Source organism: Falco peregrinus, chromosome 5, assembly GCF_023634155.1.
Source record: "Falco peregrinus isolate bFalPer1 chromosome 5, bFalPer1.pri, whole genome shotgun sequence".
Classification (NCBI taxonomy): domain Eukaryota; kingdom Metazoa; phylum Chordata; class Aves; order Falconiformes; family Falconidae; genus Falco; species Falco peregrinus.
This window is the reverse complement of record NC_073725.1, coordinates 82,067,346-82,085,780: the sequence shown is the minus strand read 5'-3', so window position 1 is coordinate 82,085,780 and position 18,435 is coordinate 82,067,346. Positions and strand designations below refer to the sequence as shown.

The 18,435-nt window shown below is 38.8% G+C and overlaps 1 protein-coding gene across 3 annotated transcripts; it reads right to left on the bottom strand.

The window, feature by feature from the left end:
• Positions 1 to 196: 196 nt before the first annotated feature.
• On the bottom strand, positions 197 to 18,321 carry EIF2AK1 (eukaryotic translation initiation factor 2 alpha kinase 1). Of its 3 annotated transcripts, none has more exons than XM_055805300.1 (15): positions 17,907 to 18,314; positions 17,283 to 17,441; positions 15,341 to 15,477; positions 14,551 to 14,582; positions 13,968 to 14,067; positions 13,136 to 13,216; positions 12,641 to 12,738; positions 10,970 to 11,023; positions 9,885 to 10,254; positions 8,715 to 8,826; positions 6,980 to 7,086; positions 1,698 to 1,818; positions 1,492 to 1,571; positions 887 to 1,120; positions 197 to 398 (listed from the first exon to the last, which is right to left on the bottom strand). In XM_055805300.1, exons 1-15 carry the CDS (start codon positions 18,001 to 18,003, stop codon positions 276 to 278), a joined length of 1,905 nt encoding a protein of 634 aa, XP_055661275.1. In that variant the 5' UTR covers positions 18,004 to 18,314; the 3' UTR covers positions 197 to 275. The 3 variants fall into 3 exon arrangements, with proteins under 3 accessions (XP_055661275.1, XP_055661276.1, XP_055661277.1); XM_055805301.1 differs by having other exon boundaries at positions 9,885 to 9,969; XM_055805302.1 differs by lacking the exon at positions 197 to 398 and having other exon boundaries at positions 945 to 1,116; positions 17,907 to 18,321.
• Positions 18,322 to 18,435: the final 114 nt, after the last annotated feature.

The following is an 18,435-nucleotide window of genomic DNA, read 5'->3' as shown; positions in this document are numbered from 1 at the left end:
ATCTAAAATAGTCCTAGGTAAATACAAACTGCAGTTTCAGTTTTTCTGTATATTCTTCCCTGTAACCCAAATGGTAATTTACACAGGTTAAATTGTGCTGAGGCTAAGCGTAATGTGAATCCTTTCTGTTGACCGGCGACATCCAAACTAAGACAAAAAGATTAATACCTTTAAAGAACAGACAGGAGAATCAAAATGCATTGCAATATTTTTATGTAAAAAAAGAAACATTTTTATATAACTTATCATGCAATAGAGGTTAGTTCTTCCTGTACTTAAACAGGAGAACCGAGTTGCGTATGTTCATCTCTTTCTTCAGAAAGCAGTCGTATTGTCTCTCTCAGTTTCTCTATTTCTTCCTCTTGTTCTCTCACCTTCTGTTGTAGGTTAGAAATAACCTGATAATGACAGTCAGTTTACTTCATTTATAGACAAGCAAAGATAAAGCCTTATTAACCTATTTGAGTGGTTTTCAATCCACACACATTCTGCAGCGCCACAGCAATTCTGGGTATTTGATGCCAGAACTTAATCCATCAACAAAGAATTGTGGTGAGGAGAGGGAAAATGATAAAAAGATTCTGCAGAGCTGACTGAAAGCTTCAGAAGCTTTTCTGACCTGTAAAAATACCTCCAGCTGTACGTAAATCAACTGTCCAGCTTAAAGTTACCTATACTTAATGACCATTTATCTCATTGCAAAGACACCAGGAACATTAATAGAGCATGTTGAATACTGTAATCGGGATTACAAAAAAAAGTCTCAATCACACAATCCTCTAAAGTTAAAAATAAAAAAATCCCATAATACAGGCAGGGAAACAAATGGAATTTTCCTTTTATATTTCTTTATCCTGTAAAGGTTGAAGTTACTGGCATAACTTACATGTTCTGTGGTATGAAACAGTTCGCTTTCACGAAGCTGAGCGGCAGTCGGTCTTTCTGTAGATCTCTGACTGGTGAGGAGTTTAACGTACTTGGCTTGAATAGGCCATTTTTTGTAGAAAGCGTGAGGAATTTGGCCATTCCTTAACTGTGTAAGAACTTCTGTTCTTTCCATTTCTGTTCCAAATGGTTGGAAGAGTTCTAGCAGGATAACACCCATGCTGTACATGTCTGACTGGTAACAGGGTGAAGAAAAAGTTCTGGGATAACTGCTATTTTTAATTACTTAATAGATTTCTTTTCCTTGCAAAAATCATGGTATGAAAGAGTTTCACAACACTGAAGGTGCATGATGATATGAGAAGTATATGACACCACTAAAGAAACACAAATTAATCTATATACATTCCTCAAGATGATCTTAGAAACAAGTAATTTTCACATTAGTAGCAAACTAGAAGACAAAGTTGAAATCCATAAAGAGTAACAGCAGGAGGAATGTTTGTGTATTTACCAAATATTATGTATTTACCTACTGAAAGGCTTGTTTTATTCCTATTATCTATCATCATGTGTTAATAGAAAAAAAAAAACAAAACTCCCTACCTTGACATCATAGTGAGAGCCCTGCAATTGTTCTGGTGAGGCGTAGAGGCAAGTTCCCACTCCTGAAGTATGTGTCAGTCCTTTAAAAAGGCAATTTCGAGGTACTCAACCTTATGTTACATTGTTACCATTTCACTTAAGAATTTAAGGTTTTTATAGCATAGAAACTTAAAGACACTGAAACCTATTAGGCTTTTTTCTCTTACCTTTTATCCTTTCTGTCTTAAACCACTGGTCTGCATCATCCCAAAGAAGGTCTTTGCAGGCTAATCCAAAGTCTCCTATTTTTACATGATGATCTGATCCATGTAGAAAGATATTTCTGGGCTACAAAACAAGACCATATAAAACGTAAATACAAACCTGAAATTTCAGCTGTTTCAAAATCTATAAAATCCAGTGCTTCACAGGTATAATAATTACTTAAAACTTTCGTTAGTAAGAGAAAAAAAAGTCGTAGCTGATACTAAATCATGTGTTAGCTATCGCATTTGGGCAGAAAGACCACATAGTAAAGATCTTTAAAAAAATGAAGAAAAGCAAAACAGGAAAGACAACGGTTTAGTGGAAAGATACTTTTTTTTTCTTTTCTTTTTCCCCCAACCAAAAGTGGGAAATTTCCAGAACAGTAATGTTAACAGGAATAGGCAAGAGCAGACAGGAAATTAGACCAACTGATGTAGCAGGAAGGAGGAATAAATTATCATCTTTGGGCTAGACATCATGTAAAACAAAATACACTTTTCTAAATGATAAGCAAAGCTGCAACATGCTACTTGGTTCTGGGAAGTTGCTATGAAAAACCCCCAAATTACGAGAGACTTGACTAGAGAGCACTGACTGGAAAAACTGAAATAGTTGTATCCATATATTTTGGGTTTAGGACCACTAAGGAAGAGAAATGCTAGCATTGTGTCTCTAAAAAAAAATAAAATAAAAAGACACACTTGGGTTGTGGTTTAATCCCAGCCGGTAACCAGACAGCCACTCACTCACCCCCCAACCCCGCAGAGGGATGGGGAGAAGAATCAGGAAGGAATGTAAAACTTGAGGGTTGAGATAAGAACAATTTAATATTAGAAATAAAATAAAAACATTAACAACAACCATTATAATGAAAAGGAGGAAGAAGGGGAGAGGAACAAAATCCAAAGGGAATGGAGAAAAGAAAACAAGTGACGCACAGCACAACTGCTTCACCACCTGCTGACCGATGCCCAGCCAGCCCTCGAGCAGCCATCGGCAGGCCTCGGCCAACTCCCCCTGCTTTATATACAGAGCATGGTATGAGTATGTATGAGTATGGTATGAGTTCTGTGGTATAGAACACCCCTTTGGCTAGTTCGGGTCAGCTGTCCTGGCTGTGTCCCCTCCCAGTTTCCTGTGCCCCTCCAGGACTCTTGCTGCAGGGCCTGAGAAACTGAATATTCCTTGACTTAGTATAAACGTTAGCTAGCAACAACTAAACCCATCAGTGTTATAACATTGATCTCGCAGCAAATGCAAAGCACATCAGTGCACCAGCTACTAAGAAGAAAATCACCTCTATCCCAGCTGAAACCAGGACAACTTGCCAGATAAAAGAAAACAGAATATGAAATTACTGGTTTTACTTAGCCTGTATCACCAGGTTTCTGAGCTTAGCTACATTTGGGTAAGAAGTGAAAGCACTATTGCTTAGTACAGGGTTTTATTTTCTACTAAACAACTACTAGCAAGAAAGCAAAGGCAACTTGAGCCTTTTTTCACATTCTTAAGCTTTTTCTGGTTTTATAGTACTCTTAATGCTACACTGAATAATGCCGTTACTTCAAAGCTATTCTGGAACCAAACGTCTTGTAACGTCCCAAAGAATGGCACTGTTCAAATGCCAGATTCCAAATCCTGAAATTCAAATGCCAGAAATTCCATTTCTGATTATGGATTTTCATTACAAAAATTAAAATTCCCTGGTCTACAAGGAATATAACCAAAGGAGCCAGCAGGCCTGCCACAATGTTTTCCTGTGGGTAAAGGAAATAAAATCCAGGCCACAAACACTGTATGAAGCAATAATGGAAGATGACAGTAGCACTGTTGAAGCTTTACTAGCTGATCACACCCTACAACTCACAGCCCTGCTCGCCCTCCAGGTAACCATTTGATCAAGATTATAATTTCTGATTACAAATGCTTTTAGATTAAGAAATGCTACGCTTTTTAAAAAAAAAAAAAGAGGGAAAGAAGGAAGGTCCCCACATAGATAACTAATTTAACAAGACAGAAAAGAAAGGACAGCGATAAATGGTCAGCATTTCCCCATGAAGGGAACTATGCTGAACAACGTGTTTGTAAATGGTTAGAAAACGGAGGGTGAACAGAGAGATGAGAGAGTTTTCTGGCAGTATGGTGTTGTTCAGAGGAATCAGAATGAGGTCTGAACGCGAAGAACTCTGGAAGGATATTGCAGGAAGTATAATGACAAAAGGAATTCTGTAAAAGTAAACATGAAAATGTAAATGAAGAAAACAATCCCAATTTTAAATATGTAACAACTGTCTGTAAATTGACTACTACAGCTTTAAGCATGGCAACAGGCTGCTCTGAAAATGCTCAATAGCAGTCCATAAACCAAACTGTACATTATTGGTGGGGAGAGGAAGGTAAAGAAGAAAACATTGTGACACCAGGTGAATTCATACACTGCCATCTTCACTACCACCTGCAGTTCTGAGTCTCCCATCTCAAAAAGCACATAAGAGAACTGAAAAATTTTGTATAAACAGGTGAAACGAGTGCGAAAACTTGGAATGGCTTCTGTTCAAGGAATCACTAAATACAAAACACAAGACAAACTGTCAAGTTTAAAACAGAAATTAAATCACACAGAGAATGGGAGAAGAGTGTGAAACACTATTCAGCATTTCTTCCAATAAATGAAATAGGCAATATCAAATTAAATCATTGGTGGTAACTCAAAACTAGGGCTATTCATTCACACTCACAGCACAGTTGAACTCTGTAGAGACACTGCTGTAGCATGGCTAATTAACACTCACACGAGTTTTAAAAAGAAAAATTCTAGAAATATCCATAAATAGCTATTTTAAGTTAGGTGCTACATATAGTTCAAGCAATCATATAAATTCATTTCCCCAAATCACTGTACACCTGACCTAATACAACATATGGCAGAATCACATCTATTGATAATTTTGAATGTGAATTTTGTTTTACTCAATACAAAGAGAAACCATAACCAGAAGTACTATCTCTTGACTTGGACACACAACACCGATCATTGTTGAACGTACTTCCTAAGCTGCAAACAGCCCTGCAGAGGAGGACTTGGGGGTCCTGATGGATGAAAAATCGGGTATGAGCTGGCAACGTGTGCTTGCAGCCCAGAAAGCAAATCATGTTTTGGGCTGCATCAAAAGCAGCGTGGCCAGCAGGTTGAGAGAGGTGATGCTCCCCCTCTACCCTGCTCTTGTGGAGACCCCACCTGGAGCTCTGCATCCAGCCTTGGGGTCCTCAGCACAAGACACACATGGACCTGTTAGAGCAGGTCCAGAGGACGGTCACAAAAATAGTCTGAGGGCTGGAACACCTCTCCTGTGAAGCAAGGCTGAAAGAGTTGGGGTTGTTCAGCCTGGAAAAAAGAAGGCTCCAGGGAAACCATACTGTGTCTTTCAATATATAGTAGGGGCTTATAAAAAAAAAGAAACAACAAAAACAAAAAAAACCTAAGACAGACACTTTTTACTAGGGCCAGTAGTGACAGAACAAGTGGCAAGAGTTTTAAACCAAAAGAAGGTACATTTAGACTGGATAGAACGATGACATTTTTTACTGTGAGGGTGGTGAGGTGCTGGCCCAGGCTGCCGAGAGCAGCTGTGGGTGCCCCATCCCTGGCAGTGCTCAAGGCCAGGCTGGATGGGGCTGGGAGCACCCTGGGCTGGTGGGAGGTGTCCCTGCCCGTGGCAAGGAGGGTTGTAATGATTGTCTTTAAAGGTTCCTTCCAACCCAACCCATGCTATGATTTTACAATCTAGAGGGCCAAGCACTGCCAGACTCTGTATGTACAGATGAGATGGAACTTCTGCTTGCTCACACTTCTGTGAGCTTCACCAGCCTGAAGCTGAACTATGGCTCATTTCTCATGCTCTAAAACTAGGAAATAGAGGAACTGAAGGCATTAACACCATCCTATGCACTCCTGACAGGCACAAAAAAGCTGTGGTTAACAAATATTTAATGATCAAGCTTCTGTTACATCATGGCAACTCAAAGTTTGTTCTGACAACTAAAGTTTTAGGACCTGTTACTATGTTATACCCTACCAGTCCAGAACTTTTAGTCTAAGTAATTTTATCTTAAAAAGTGACTTTATCTACAAAAAGAGATTAACTTAAAACAATGTTTTATGCTACAGGAAAAACAAGAGGCTACACAGCACTTCAAATTCTCCTACGAAATTTGTCTAGTATTTACAGCAAACTGAAAAACTGCTGACCCTGAAACAGTTGGCATTTTTTTAAAATTAATCGAGAACAAAGATTTGTGTGCTTTCAACTAGTTCCAAGTTTCCACATGTGGAGTTTTAATAATTAAGATGATTTTTACACTGATTTCCTCATATAGCTACCATATTAGATGTAGAGAACCTCTGTAGAAAGTAGAGTAGGAAAATACACATCCAATTCCCTGCTATTCAAGTCTTATCAGTTTAAGGGTGGGGTGCAGGCAGGAAGCAAAGAGATACCTACCTATGACTCACATCCAAGCCAGCCACTAAGTCAAAACTATTCTTATGATTAGAATAAAAAAAAAACGCCATAGGAACATATAAAGGGCATCCTATTCTAATCATTCAAAGTGTTATTTTTGTAAGTCTTGTCTTCATTACTTTTAACAGAAATTAAACAAAAAATTTGCATTCACCCAGTAACATCACCTGTAATTAATTTCAGTCCCTTTGAGGAGATAGCAACCATTTTGAAAGACAGCAATTATGTGCAACTGAAGGATTTCTATTTTTTTTTATATCAAGTACATATAACTTGAACATAATTTGAAAAGCTAACTGGTATGCAGTTAGCAAACTGAGATGCAGTGAAGGAGCTTTGCTTATTGATATAATTATCTAGAAGAAATTTTTTTAAGGTAATTAGGTAATTTAGGTCCTACCCTTGTTAAGGAAAGACCAAGACAAAACAAAACCAATCTTACCATCCCCATTTAGGACAAGAAAATGGCTTCACAAAGGAGAAAACATTTCCAGAGCTTAATCGTAATTCACTTGTAAGTCAATGTAATTGAGTACTATGCTTATAGTAAAGAAAGCATGATACTGGTATAGAGGAGACAATGTATTTTTTTGTATGTAACATAGCTAAATTCTTAAGAGCCTAGGTCATCTCAAATTTAACTACGAAGTTGCTTCCATTCTCCCATAATGGAAATTATCTGTTTTCTCCAACCTCAAGTAATAATTCCATGAACTTACTTTAATGTCTCGATGCATCACTCCCACGCTGTGAATATAGCATACTCCTTCTAATAACTCTTGAAAAATTTTCATTGTCCAGCTGACATCCACAAGATGATATGGACCTTAATAAAATTTTAAATCTAAATTATTTCAGCTAATTTTACTGAGTTATTTAAGTTTATGGTGGTATATCTTGTTGAATTCTGTTTGTTTATGATGTGGAAGAAATTTTTAACAGAATGAGCAGTTTAAAAATGGAATTTCCCATGCTTCTCCTAAGATAGTATTTTTGAAATAGCAAAGTTACTAATCTCAAAATCCCAAAAAGGAAAGTTCAGGGGACATGAACATGTTTGCCTGAAAAGATTCCTCCAATCCCTATCAGACAGCTATTTGATTATGAATTTAGCAAACTCCTTACTTCCATATAAGTGCTGGATTCGAATGAAAAATACAGTTCCAGATAAAAGCTTACTAACTTATGTAATTACATGTTTTCTGTATTGATTTGCACCCTTCCTTTTTGGATCCTAATCCTGCTGTTGTGCTACCCTCTGAAATTACCCCATTCTCCTCTGGCTGTAGCTGTCCTAAGTAAATTTACCATCTCTCTGTTTTTACCATTTCCCACATTATTATTTTATTGAACTGCATTGTCTTTCTCCTCTAATGACCCAGGTCTAACATGTCTGTTGCCACTTCAAACACTCACCATTTACTCTGACTTGGATTTATGTTTCTTAATGTCTAACCTATGATTGAATTCACCTTTCCTCTCCTGTTGCCTGTGAAAATGTCTGTAAACGGTGTTTTGCAAGGTCAAATGCTCTAGTGATTCTCTCACTTCCTGATGAGGAATGTCATTATGAAATTAGCTTATGAAAGGTAAAAGCCAATGCTTACAGGAGAGATTAGTGGAAGTCAGCTGATAGTTAGCTGGTAAACCTGACTCCATGACTAAAGAGAACAACAGATTTATCTTCATAGTGATTAAAACTAAGATTAAACATTAATCATACAGTTTATGTCTTACAATCTGTTAAGCATATGCTTTTTTTATACCCCAGAGAAAGGACCATGTCTGTAATGCTTTAAGAGCATTAGACTTGTTCTTCCCAATGTCAACAATTATTGAAGACAGTTTGGTATCAGGGCATGAGAACTCCTCTGGCCACTGAAGTAAAATAAATGTTAAGATTCTTTAGAACAATGACAAATTAGGCTGCATAGAAGTTTTGATTCTTATAAACAAACTTAAAAGCTTTCAAGTATGTTGTAACCTGTCTGAAGCAAAAGATGTATTTGTATTTTGCACAACTGATAAATTAGCCTGTGAAAAGCTCTATTTTGTAGCAGCAAGACTATTACCAAAGCAAAAGTTCAATTATTTAAACAGCTTACTGAGAAAAAGCAGATTCTCTCAATAAAAAAAACTCTGCTCCAAATAAGTAGTACTGTCCAGGCTCAGATCTCTTCAAGTAACAACTATGCCTCAGGCGTACATTCCCTCTTTTTTGAAGAGCTGTCTGAAACTCACGAACTTAAAATACCTTTTCCCAACATTCATCACACAAATATTCAATACTAGCTGCCATCTGATTAAGTGAATAAAAAAATCTAATGAAGATGATCCATATTATAAGCTGCTCAAGTAAAACATAAAATCAGGCAAGTGGACTTCCAATTAGGAACACATAAGTATTTGCTTAATAATGAATAAGTAAATTTTTAAGATAGTGATGAATCTTACTGGAATTCTCCTCTGTTCTCTCATCGCATCTTTTATTACGGTCAACAATCCAATCCCACAAGGATATTTCACACAGTTGCATTTGTATATGAAGCATCAAACGATACTCCACCTAACAGAAAAATAATGGTCCACGATTGCGCCACTATATTATAAACAGTATTTCCTCTAGTTATTTTTAGTGAGTAAACAAAAAATTTTTTTATTAAATTAAAAAGAGTTAGATACCAAAATGACATTGAATACACTATTATTAACCTACTGCATTCAAAAAGCAGATACCACAATGCTATCTAGTTTTGTTGGGTTTTTTTTTGCTTGTTCTTCAAATTTTAACCATTGCTATATGATAAAAGCTAACAGAACAGCCAGCTACTTAATATTCAAATTAGCATTTAAAAGCTTCTAGACATACTGAACAGAAGTTCATTCTGGCTTAAGAAAATAGTGTAAACTAATATAAAATAGCAAAAAAATTCCACCTCTTGATATGGAATTTTATGATTTATTAACAGTAACATGTAATTTCATCCTCGGTTTCTGATAATGTACTAGTCCATTTGATAACCTGGACAACTCAAGCTAACACCTTTAAAATCTTGGATTTCTTGCAAGAAGGAACTCCAAATGATAGCAAAAGCTTGAAGCATTCCAGAGCTGGCTGTGTTATACAAAACATTTCAGTGGTATGAATACAAGCAAAGTTTTAGAAGCATAGGTAGAGTGGTGATTCCCTGCCCAAATCTGATTCTCTCTTTTTCACATGTAATCCTACACTGTATAGGCACCACATTACATACCTAGACACTTTCATCAATAATATCTGAATTAGCCACCATTACTGAATGCTGAAGATTTTCCAGTTTGATTTATTTTTTTTTTTATGCAAGAGTAGCAGTTTTTATTCATGTAGGTACTTTGAAAGGACCCAAGATGACTAACACATGGAAACTTTCTTGTATGCTGAGTTTTGCCAGCTCCTCTGGTCAGCTTCCTTGTAATGGTGTTACCCACTGAAGAAAAAATTGTCTGTATTTTTGGCTGTAATAGCAGTCATTTCATATTTTTTAATTTATCATTATAAATCATTCCTCTGTCTACCAAATGCTACTTTACAAACATCATTAAATTAGACAGCAGTTAAGTATACTTAAAGACAATTGTATTTACCTCAAAGTCTCCACAGAGTGCTACATCATTCCTGGAGCATTCTTCAGTGTAGGACTTAGTGCCAGTGCTAGCATCTTGATCCAGACTAGAATGAGATCCCCGTGATGCATGATTTTTTACATCGCTTGACCTACTGCTAACACTATTTACAGAGTCGTCTTGTAATCCTATGGATAATTCACATTTATTTGGTTTCATACACTGTTTACTATTGCTGTTTGTAGTATCATTCCTTACATCCATATTCTGCACTGATTCACTACCCAGACTTCTGAGACCAGTAATGTCACAGGACTTCTTTTCTTGTGAAGTAAGGTCAGCAAAGATAATTGAACTATCACTTCCCACACTCCGGATGTGACAGTGATCACTGAAAATAATCAAGTAAGGGAGAGAAATCAAAATATGTACAGTTTTATACCGTCTATTTGTGACACACTGTTCTGAAGACTTTTTCCTTTTTTTTTTTGCAATTGCAATCTGCATTGCAGAGTAAGAGTTCAGCTGCTTCCCCACGTAAAAATTTACGTAACAGGCAGTGCAGGCTCCAGCCTTTTTAATACCTTCCCCCAGGAGGGATTTCTGACAGCTGACCCAGACAGCCCATAGATACAGACGGTCCTAGGACACAGCGTTACTGGACAGAACTATGATGTATCTCCATTCCTTTAAACTTAGGAAGTTACGCTGTCCTTCTCACAGGACACTCCATCTCTTTATTGAAAGGGCTAATCAACACTTCTGAGAAACAGAAGGCCCCATCACTCTAGTAAGACCCCACAGTGCTAATCAGTGTTGCTGACTGGCACAGAACATTTGAAGTAAACCTGAAGCCCAGTACTACATTCAGGCACTCAGAAACTGAGAGATCCAAAGAAGGTAGATGTATCCAGTAGTATTTTCCAGCTTACACAACAAGAAGGGAATCAATGACACGGATAATTAACTTTTTTGGGTTATAATTTGGGAGCAAAAAGCACAAAGCACTTGTTCAATATACGCCAAATTCTGTACTCATTCAACTTTAAAAAAAACCCTTTTGTTAAAGCCAAATAAATGTTATCATTGAGATTTATAATACTTACTTGCTACTCTCTTGCTCCAAAGATAATGGCTGCAACTCCATTATTGTTTTATCTATTGGAAGAGAAGATAAATATGGTATTTTACAAATCCAAGCATGCAAATATTTACCTTAAATTAACATTTAAGCTACAGCATCTTACTGCATTTAACTTCATTACCTGTAGATAGCTTTTTCTCTATTTCTGCTGCTGCAAAAGGTGCTTGTTAGCCTACTAAGAAGCAACCCTATCATGCTTCTCATTTTTCTCTAAATGAAAAGAAATCACATGCTGTACGAGATCATGGAAAGGGTTGTACAGGGCTGTCTTAGATGTTCCTCTAGATTTCACCTTTAAGAAGTTAGCCTGTTCAGAATTAGGGCTTATAACGTATATGATAATGCACAGTTAAAGAAACTATTCCACAAGGCACAAGCCTTTGTGTCACCCTGCTGCTGTTTTGAAGGTACTTTATAAATTTGGAAATAATTTTCATTAAAATTGTGTATTTATGTGAAAAAAGCAGTTTTGTTTTTGCACACAGAAGCAAATACAAAACACCAATCTTGTAAGCCAAAGAAAATTGTTAAGTACCACAGGACCTACCTAAAGTTCTAGTTACATTATCACCATTAAATACATGTGAGGTACTCCTAGCACTAAAAAGTTGCATCCTTCAAGATTCTCAGTATCATTGGTTAAAAAGTCTTGTTTGTTTTGCTAGACTGTCAACTTCCTATGCATTTTCTTTTGTGCTTATAGCTGACGGGGCATCAAGTCACTGACTTGGAAAGCAATAAAGTCATATAGAGCATAAGCAAACCTCCCACTAAGAGAGGATCAAAAGATTTAATTGCTAAAGTCATTCCGGAAAAGGATAAGAAAGGAAAGGGACCAACAAATTAGGGTTACAAAGGGACCAAAGGACAAACTGTGGGAAGAGCCGAGAACAGAGAAACTAAAGAGAAAAAAACAGGGGGCACGGTAAGGTGTAAAATGAACATAGAACTAGATAAATTCTCAACAGTGACAGACAGTAGCTGATACACAAAAAACCAGATTGCTTTGTCACTGGAGAACTGTAACAGGCAATTCATCAATTTTAAACACTCTCCTATGCCAAATAAAATAATAAGGTTTGTGGGGGGGTTTCCCCATTAAAGTCTTTATTTCCAGGTTCTTTCAGTTCTTCTAAACTCTTTTCCAAATAGGAAGAGAAGCATAGTGGGTGACATTTCTAGTTTTGCTACAACTCTGGGATTTCAAAACACAGTAGCAAATTTGTGGGTTTTTTTCCCCTATTCATCACTTTCCCCCTAATATCTAAAGTGGCTCATTCCCCAGTAATCATTCTTCTTCTTTTCAACTCACTCCTTTTTGCATTAAAAGATCTTCATTGCATTCCACTGAACTTCACACAACTTTAAAACCTTACATATTACCAGAAGTGAAGCTAATACTTCCATAGTTCCAAATTCATCATTAAGTTAACAGGTAAGTTACTAGGCAAGAGACTGAAGAGCACAGAGGGACACGAAGACCTGGTGGTCACCTGTAGCTTGGTTTTTTTTGGTTGTTTTAGGGAGGGGAAAAATAGTTACTTTATCAGAGAAGTAATACTCTTCTGCAAATAACAGTACAGAGGTTATAAGCAGGATGCATGCAGGAATTCCAAATATGCTGTACTTTCCTTTTGGGCGTATGCTTTGAACTTGCTCCATCCAAGCAGTGTGGTAGCCTACAATATTAGGATGCTGCAGCCCAGCCAGTACTTTAACTTCTCGTAGCACCTAGAAAGACCAAAACAGGATGACTGTCCTTTATACTGAGTGCTTAGAAAACCCAAAAGATACTGAAAATAACAGTTTCTGACAGAGAAAGAACAGATAAAATTATTACAGTAATAGAGAAAAATTGGAAGCTTTAAAACAAATTAATATTTTCATAGTTGCAGAGAAGATCAAATTCAAGTTAAAAATATGTTTCTTTCAATGGGCTTAAATATTTCTCATTCACTTTTTTCTACTAGGTATTGATAGGGTCAAATCTTTAGAAAGTTGGAATGCATAAAAAGCATTATTAACATTTTTGATGTTTTGGGAAACATTAACTGCATTACTAAATCAAATCAGAATCAGCTAGCAGAGACAGGGAGTTAAAACAGAGATGAAACACAGGAAAAAATACCTTCATGCAATCTCTTCTTGTAGCCTTCTTAATGCCAATTTTTTTAATAGCGTAGAACTGACCATCTAACTTGTTTCTGACCTGAAAATAATTATAATAGGATGAAATTAGATGTTAATGTGTTCAGATTAATGAATTATTAAATCCTTTAGAACTAACTATTTTCTAAAAATGAATTTTGGCACTCCATTCACATAACTCTCCCAGTATCACAGAATGAAACCGGGATTAGGCCGCAACTGCCTAGGATAAGGATATGCTACTTCTGCCTTCTTTCAGGACTACAAACATCTAATCCAGTCTCTGTGAAATACTTACCTTTACAGCCATCTTTTCATCAATAAAAAAAATGCTGCTAGGTCCTCATAAAGGACCAGGTTCTCAATAAATTTGTGAGACCACAACTCTCATCTGCACGCAGCACATACCACGTGGGGAAGCTTAGGCTGGCCATACGCTACAAATATTTAATACAAATCAACACTAGGTTGGACAGTTTCCATTCCTATTAAGGCTGCTTTTTTTCAAGCAATCACAACTGGAACATTGGGGTGTGCAGACTAATCAGTTCCTGTGGCCGTTTTAAGTCAATATATCATGGTGTTTCACATGAGAAATAAGGAGTTTTCCTTTGCTTTAAAAGGGTCAAAAGACGCAAAGTAAAGCATCTGATATATCTTGCCTTCACATGTGCTGGTTTGCACCTGTTCTATTGGGAAATGAGGATTTTTGGTTTTCTGTTAGAAAAATAAAGCAGCCAAAACAGTAACTCTAAATTTCAAAGACAAACTAGATATAAAACAATTCGTTATAAACAGAAGGTGAAGAATACCTTGTATACTTTACCATATCCTCCTTTTCCTAGCCTTGCAACCTCATCAAATTCATGCAAGTATCGTGAAGTCTGTGTTTCAAAGAGAACTTCTTTTTCCCTGATTAAAAAAAAAGGTTAGGCTGCATTAAACTAAATTACAACTTATAAGTAAGGTATTATATAGGCTACAGGTGTACACAATCTAGAAATAGTATTTATGTTATGAAAATCTGAAGAAAATACTTTGACATTACCATGCGGTACCATTCACTGTTTCAGTGAATACTGAAAACCAGCAGACTGCAACAGCATGCACACATGCTTAAAATCCACACTTTGTGTGTTAACAGAACTACTAAGATGATTTCTCTAAATTTACGTCTGATAAATCTTTTTTTCCTGAATGGTGGCACTAACCATAACAGTTGTACTGAAGAAGGAATTTTCACTAGATCGTTTCGACAGTTTGGAGAAATTTCTACTTTTTTTCTACATTTCAGACCCAAAATAAGAAATGCAGTATTAATTAAATTCAGAGTGGAACACAGAACTTTTAGGGAGGGAGTCAAGTTTAGTATTTCTAAATGCTTTGAATACATACCCAATTGCATGAGAATCTCCATTATCAAGTTCCTACAAAACAACAAAATCCAACATAAAAACAGGCCAAAACATGCCAAACAGAATAACAGGTCTACCACACCATCAGCACAGACAGCTTAATCACAACACAAACTACAACTACATTCTTAGAAGAAAATGAGGTTACTGATAGTCATTCACGTTCTGCAAAGAGCTTCACCACACTGAAGTATTACTAGCTCACCAGTAATCTGCTAACATCCCTCTGCCAGAAAGATTACTGCCCTTTTAGAGTTCTGCTGGCAAACAGGATAAAATGAGGGCTCTAAAATGTGCTTAAAGACAAAATTAACTAGCTTACTTCAAGCAGCAAGATAAGCAAACTGCTCTGAAGCCTGAAGCACATTACACAGTATACAAATTATGCCCTCCACTAATATAAACATGAGCGTGTTAACATAATCAGCTGAAACAGTTAAAAGCTGAAAATGAATGTCTGTCCATTGTCGAAAAAAGCCGCAGCAATACTTAAAACACCTTGCCTGTGTTTACGAAGATTTTCTTAAATCTTTCTTTTACTATATTAATAAGGAACAAAATATTGCTGGCTTCAGAAGCTTCGGTTTGCACCTACAGAACCAGAACATGCCATCCCAAACAGCTAAGGCAGAATGGGAGTACCATTTCATATAATTATTAAAAAGACCCAATCCAGTATTAAAAGAACCCCCAAACAAAAGCTTTTTTGGATGCAATGACGTGTTAACTCCTTAATGCAGAGGCTGCCAAAGAAATTTAACAAAGCTTACCCCATTAAGTATTTGTCGACTAGCTGCTTTCATTAGTTCAGTAATGGCGCTATTATGCTGCAGTCTTACAGTACTAAATTCATCACAGAAGGCAAAAGGGGAGAGCAACCCTGTTCTTGTGAAAGCCTGACGAAGTACTGTACAAAGGAACAGAGACAGGTCACGTTAAATAAACCCTGCCAATAAGACCATGTAAACAGCTGTTTTTTAAATGAGAAACTTTAATGGAAAGATAGTGCATCTAAAAAACTGAACAGTCACTCTTACTCTAATGCCATTTCCCATAGACTTAGCAAAAAACCCTAATTAAATCCTAACTAGAGCTGCTCTGTGGAAATCCTTTTGCATAATACAGTTATTTGCTGTGCCCTTCATGGTCACAACTGCATCTCCTTCTCTTCCTTATCCCAGCGGATGAATTATACAGCCACCCATTCACTTACTTGTTACCCTTGGACTAATTTTGATCAGCAAAAAGAGAAATTCAAGGCATGTTCATAATTATGAGCAGGCATTAATAATAAGAAGTAGTAATGTCAAGATTTTTCTAACTCACATATAAACTCACCCATTAGTGCATGTACTCATAGTAAAGAATGAAGTCACTCCCACCCCCCCCACCCCCCCCCAAGCACCGCATCTTTCTCAGCTGAAGTAAAACAAGGCTGTGGCAGCCAAAAACCTAACAAAAACTGAAGATGCTAGAAAAACGTACTTAAAAGTTTTAGGAATTCCAAGATCTTAAAACAAACCTCCTTGTAAGAGTTTTTTTTTAAATATGTTTCTTTGGTAGCAGTATTTAAAAAATCAACCTATTACTTTTGTCTTTTAAAGGAGGTACAAATTTATTCCAAGTGAACATGTAAGAAACCAGGAATTTTGCTATATGAGCCTTATGGACAGTGATTCATATCAGAAAAGTGGGAAAACCCCACCCCTGCCAACATGAATGTAGCAGCCAAAACTGCAAGAAGATATGATTACTGCCGTATGGTTTTCTTTTACTCATTAGTTTTATTCCCCTTGGGAAACTGATCTAAACTGTATCGGTGGAAGAACGTCTTTTTCCACAGAACCACACTGGGAAGCTGAGCAGCCACATGCTTTGGAAGATGCCCAAGTTGGAGGTTTTTTTCTTCCTCTCCCAAAAGGGGGAAATTTGGTTGGGTTTTTTTCCCTGCTATTTTCGGGTTTGATAGAGCTAATAGTAAGACCCAGGGCCAAATATCTACATCAGACATCAAGAACAAAAAAATGACAGTTGTCTGCGCTATTGTTACTGGATGCTATAAATGCCTTCAATTTTAAGTAGAAGCAACATACTATGTTTTATTCCCTGCAATCATGCATAGCAAGAGACAAAAACCTTGGAGATTGTTTCTCAAATGCATTAAGAATGTGCCTAAATGAACAAAACTCCTAAGGTAAGTCACATACCAAAAGGATTTCAAAAGAAACACCTCACACCTAAAAATGCAACCTCCCTGAATTATATCAAAAGACTTTACGGGAAAATATAGACTTATCAAGGTATTCACTCTGATTTTCACAAACTATAATTTTGAAAGTTTTAGTGAAGACTATGCTACAGCAATTTCTTGATAAATATTTTTATTAAATTCCTCTTCTGTGTTTTTAGATCAGGTTTAACAGTTAGATAACATACCCTGCTACCCTTCTCATGATGCATGAGATTTAGCTGGAACAGAACTGCTCTTTGCATCGACAACAAAATTTTGCTGCTGTTCTGAAAAATACGGCAGGTCCTCATTCCCAGTTAAGTTAATTCAGGGTGTTAATTTTCTTCTCAGAACTACTCTTGTCCCAGTGGGATGGGACCTATAGCTTTGTATTGATATTACACTGTAAATCTGCGTGGAAGACTCTTGTATACATTGCAGAAAGGCAGTTTAAGAGACAGGAAAGAACTATTCTTACTAACTTCGGAACAAACACTTCGAATGAACGGGGTTGTGTGTGTACATGTGGCAGAGATGCTCCAGCAGTGACACAAGCAGCAGCTGGTTTTGGATGGTGGAAGTAAAATTCACAAACTTTTGCGACCCGTTTGCAACTCGGAGCTCTGCCGGCACATCGGATTCTGGAAAAAAACGAATGGATTTAGGTCTCGGTATATGCCCGTTGACCAAAAATACCAACCACGTTACCAAGCCACACAGCTCCCACACCACCCTGGCTCACAAAAAGGCACCACGCGGAGCTGCCACTGAGCGAGAAGCTTAAGACACTAATTAGGAACCAAATTAATTTTTGTAAGTGCATAGGGAAAGGAGCTGAGCAGAGAGGCCGAGGCGCTGCCCGGGGCAGAGGGAGCTGCCGCTGCGGCCCCGGGGCCTGCCCGCTCTTGCATCATCCCTCGCGGCTGCCGCCTCCTCAGGGCGGCGGGGAAGGGAGGGAGGGATGAAGGGAACCGCCGCCTTCCTGCTTCCCGCCCGCCGGCCGGGGGGAGCCGGGGCCCCGCCGACAGCCCGGGAAGGGGGGACGGGACCTCCCTGCGCCCCCGCCCCTCCCGCCGAGGACAGGAATGCCCCCGGGCCCCACTTACCGTCAAAGCGCGGCTCCGGGCTCTCCTCTGGAAACTCGATGGCGGGCGGCGGCGCGCCGGGGCCCGCGGCCCTCAGCGGGAGCCCGCCCCGCCACATGCCGGGCGCTGGGGTCCCGGCCTCGGGCGCCGCCGGCCGGGCCTGCCCGCCTCCCTGTGGGCGGCTCCGGGGGGGCCGGGCCAGAGCTTACGGGCGCTCTTTGAGCGCAGGGCGATAAAACATTAAGGGGAGGGAGTGAAATCGGCGAGGGGTGAACGCGGCCCGGAGGGCAGAGGCGGGCGGGAACGCTACGGCCGAGGCAGGGGCTCGTCCCCGGGCGTCGCGGCGGGCAGCTGAGGTGCCCCCCTGGACAGCGGGGCTGGCGGAGCGCCCTCAGCCCCGCGTGGAGACCTGGCTCCCCGCACCGCCCGCCCAGCGCCCGGCGGGGCTCCCTCAGCCCCGCGGGGGACCCCCTCGCCGCCGCGCCCCCCGGCCCCTCGCCCTGACCGGGGGTCGCCGAGCCCCCTCTAGCGGCTCCCGGCAGCGGCACAG

Excerpts from the sequence above, each read along its gene's own strand:
- EIF2AK1 (XM_055805300.1), bottom strand. The coding sequence starts at position 18,003 with ATGTGGCGGGGCGGGCTCCCGCTGAGGGCCGCGGGCCCCGGCGCGCCG. Across the intron at positions 13,217-13,967 it reads GATATGGTAAAGTATACAAG|GTCAGAAACAAGTTAGATGG; the intron begins GTATTCTTCACC and ends AATTATTTTCAG. Across the intron at positions 1,819-6,979 it reads TGATGCATCGAGACATTAAA|CCCAGAAATATCTTTCTACA; the intron begins GTAAGTTCATGG and ends CTTGTTTTGTAG.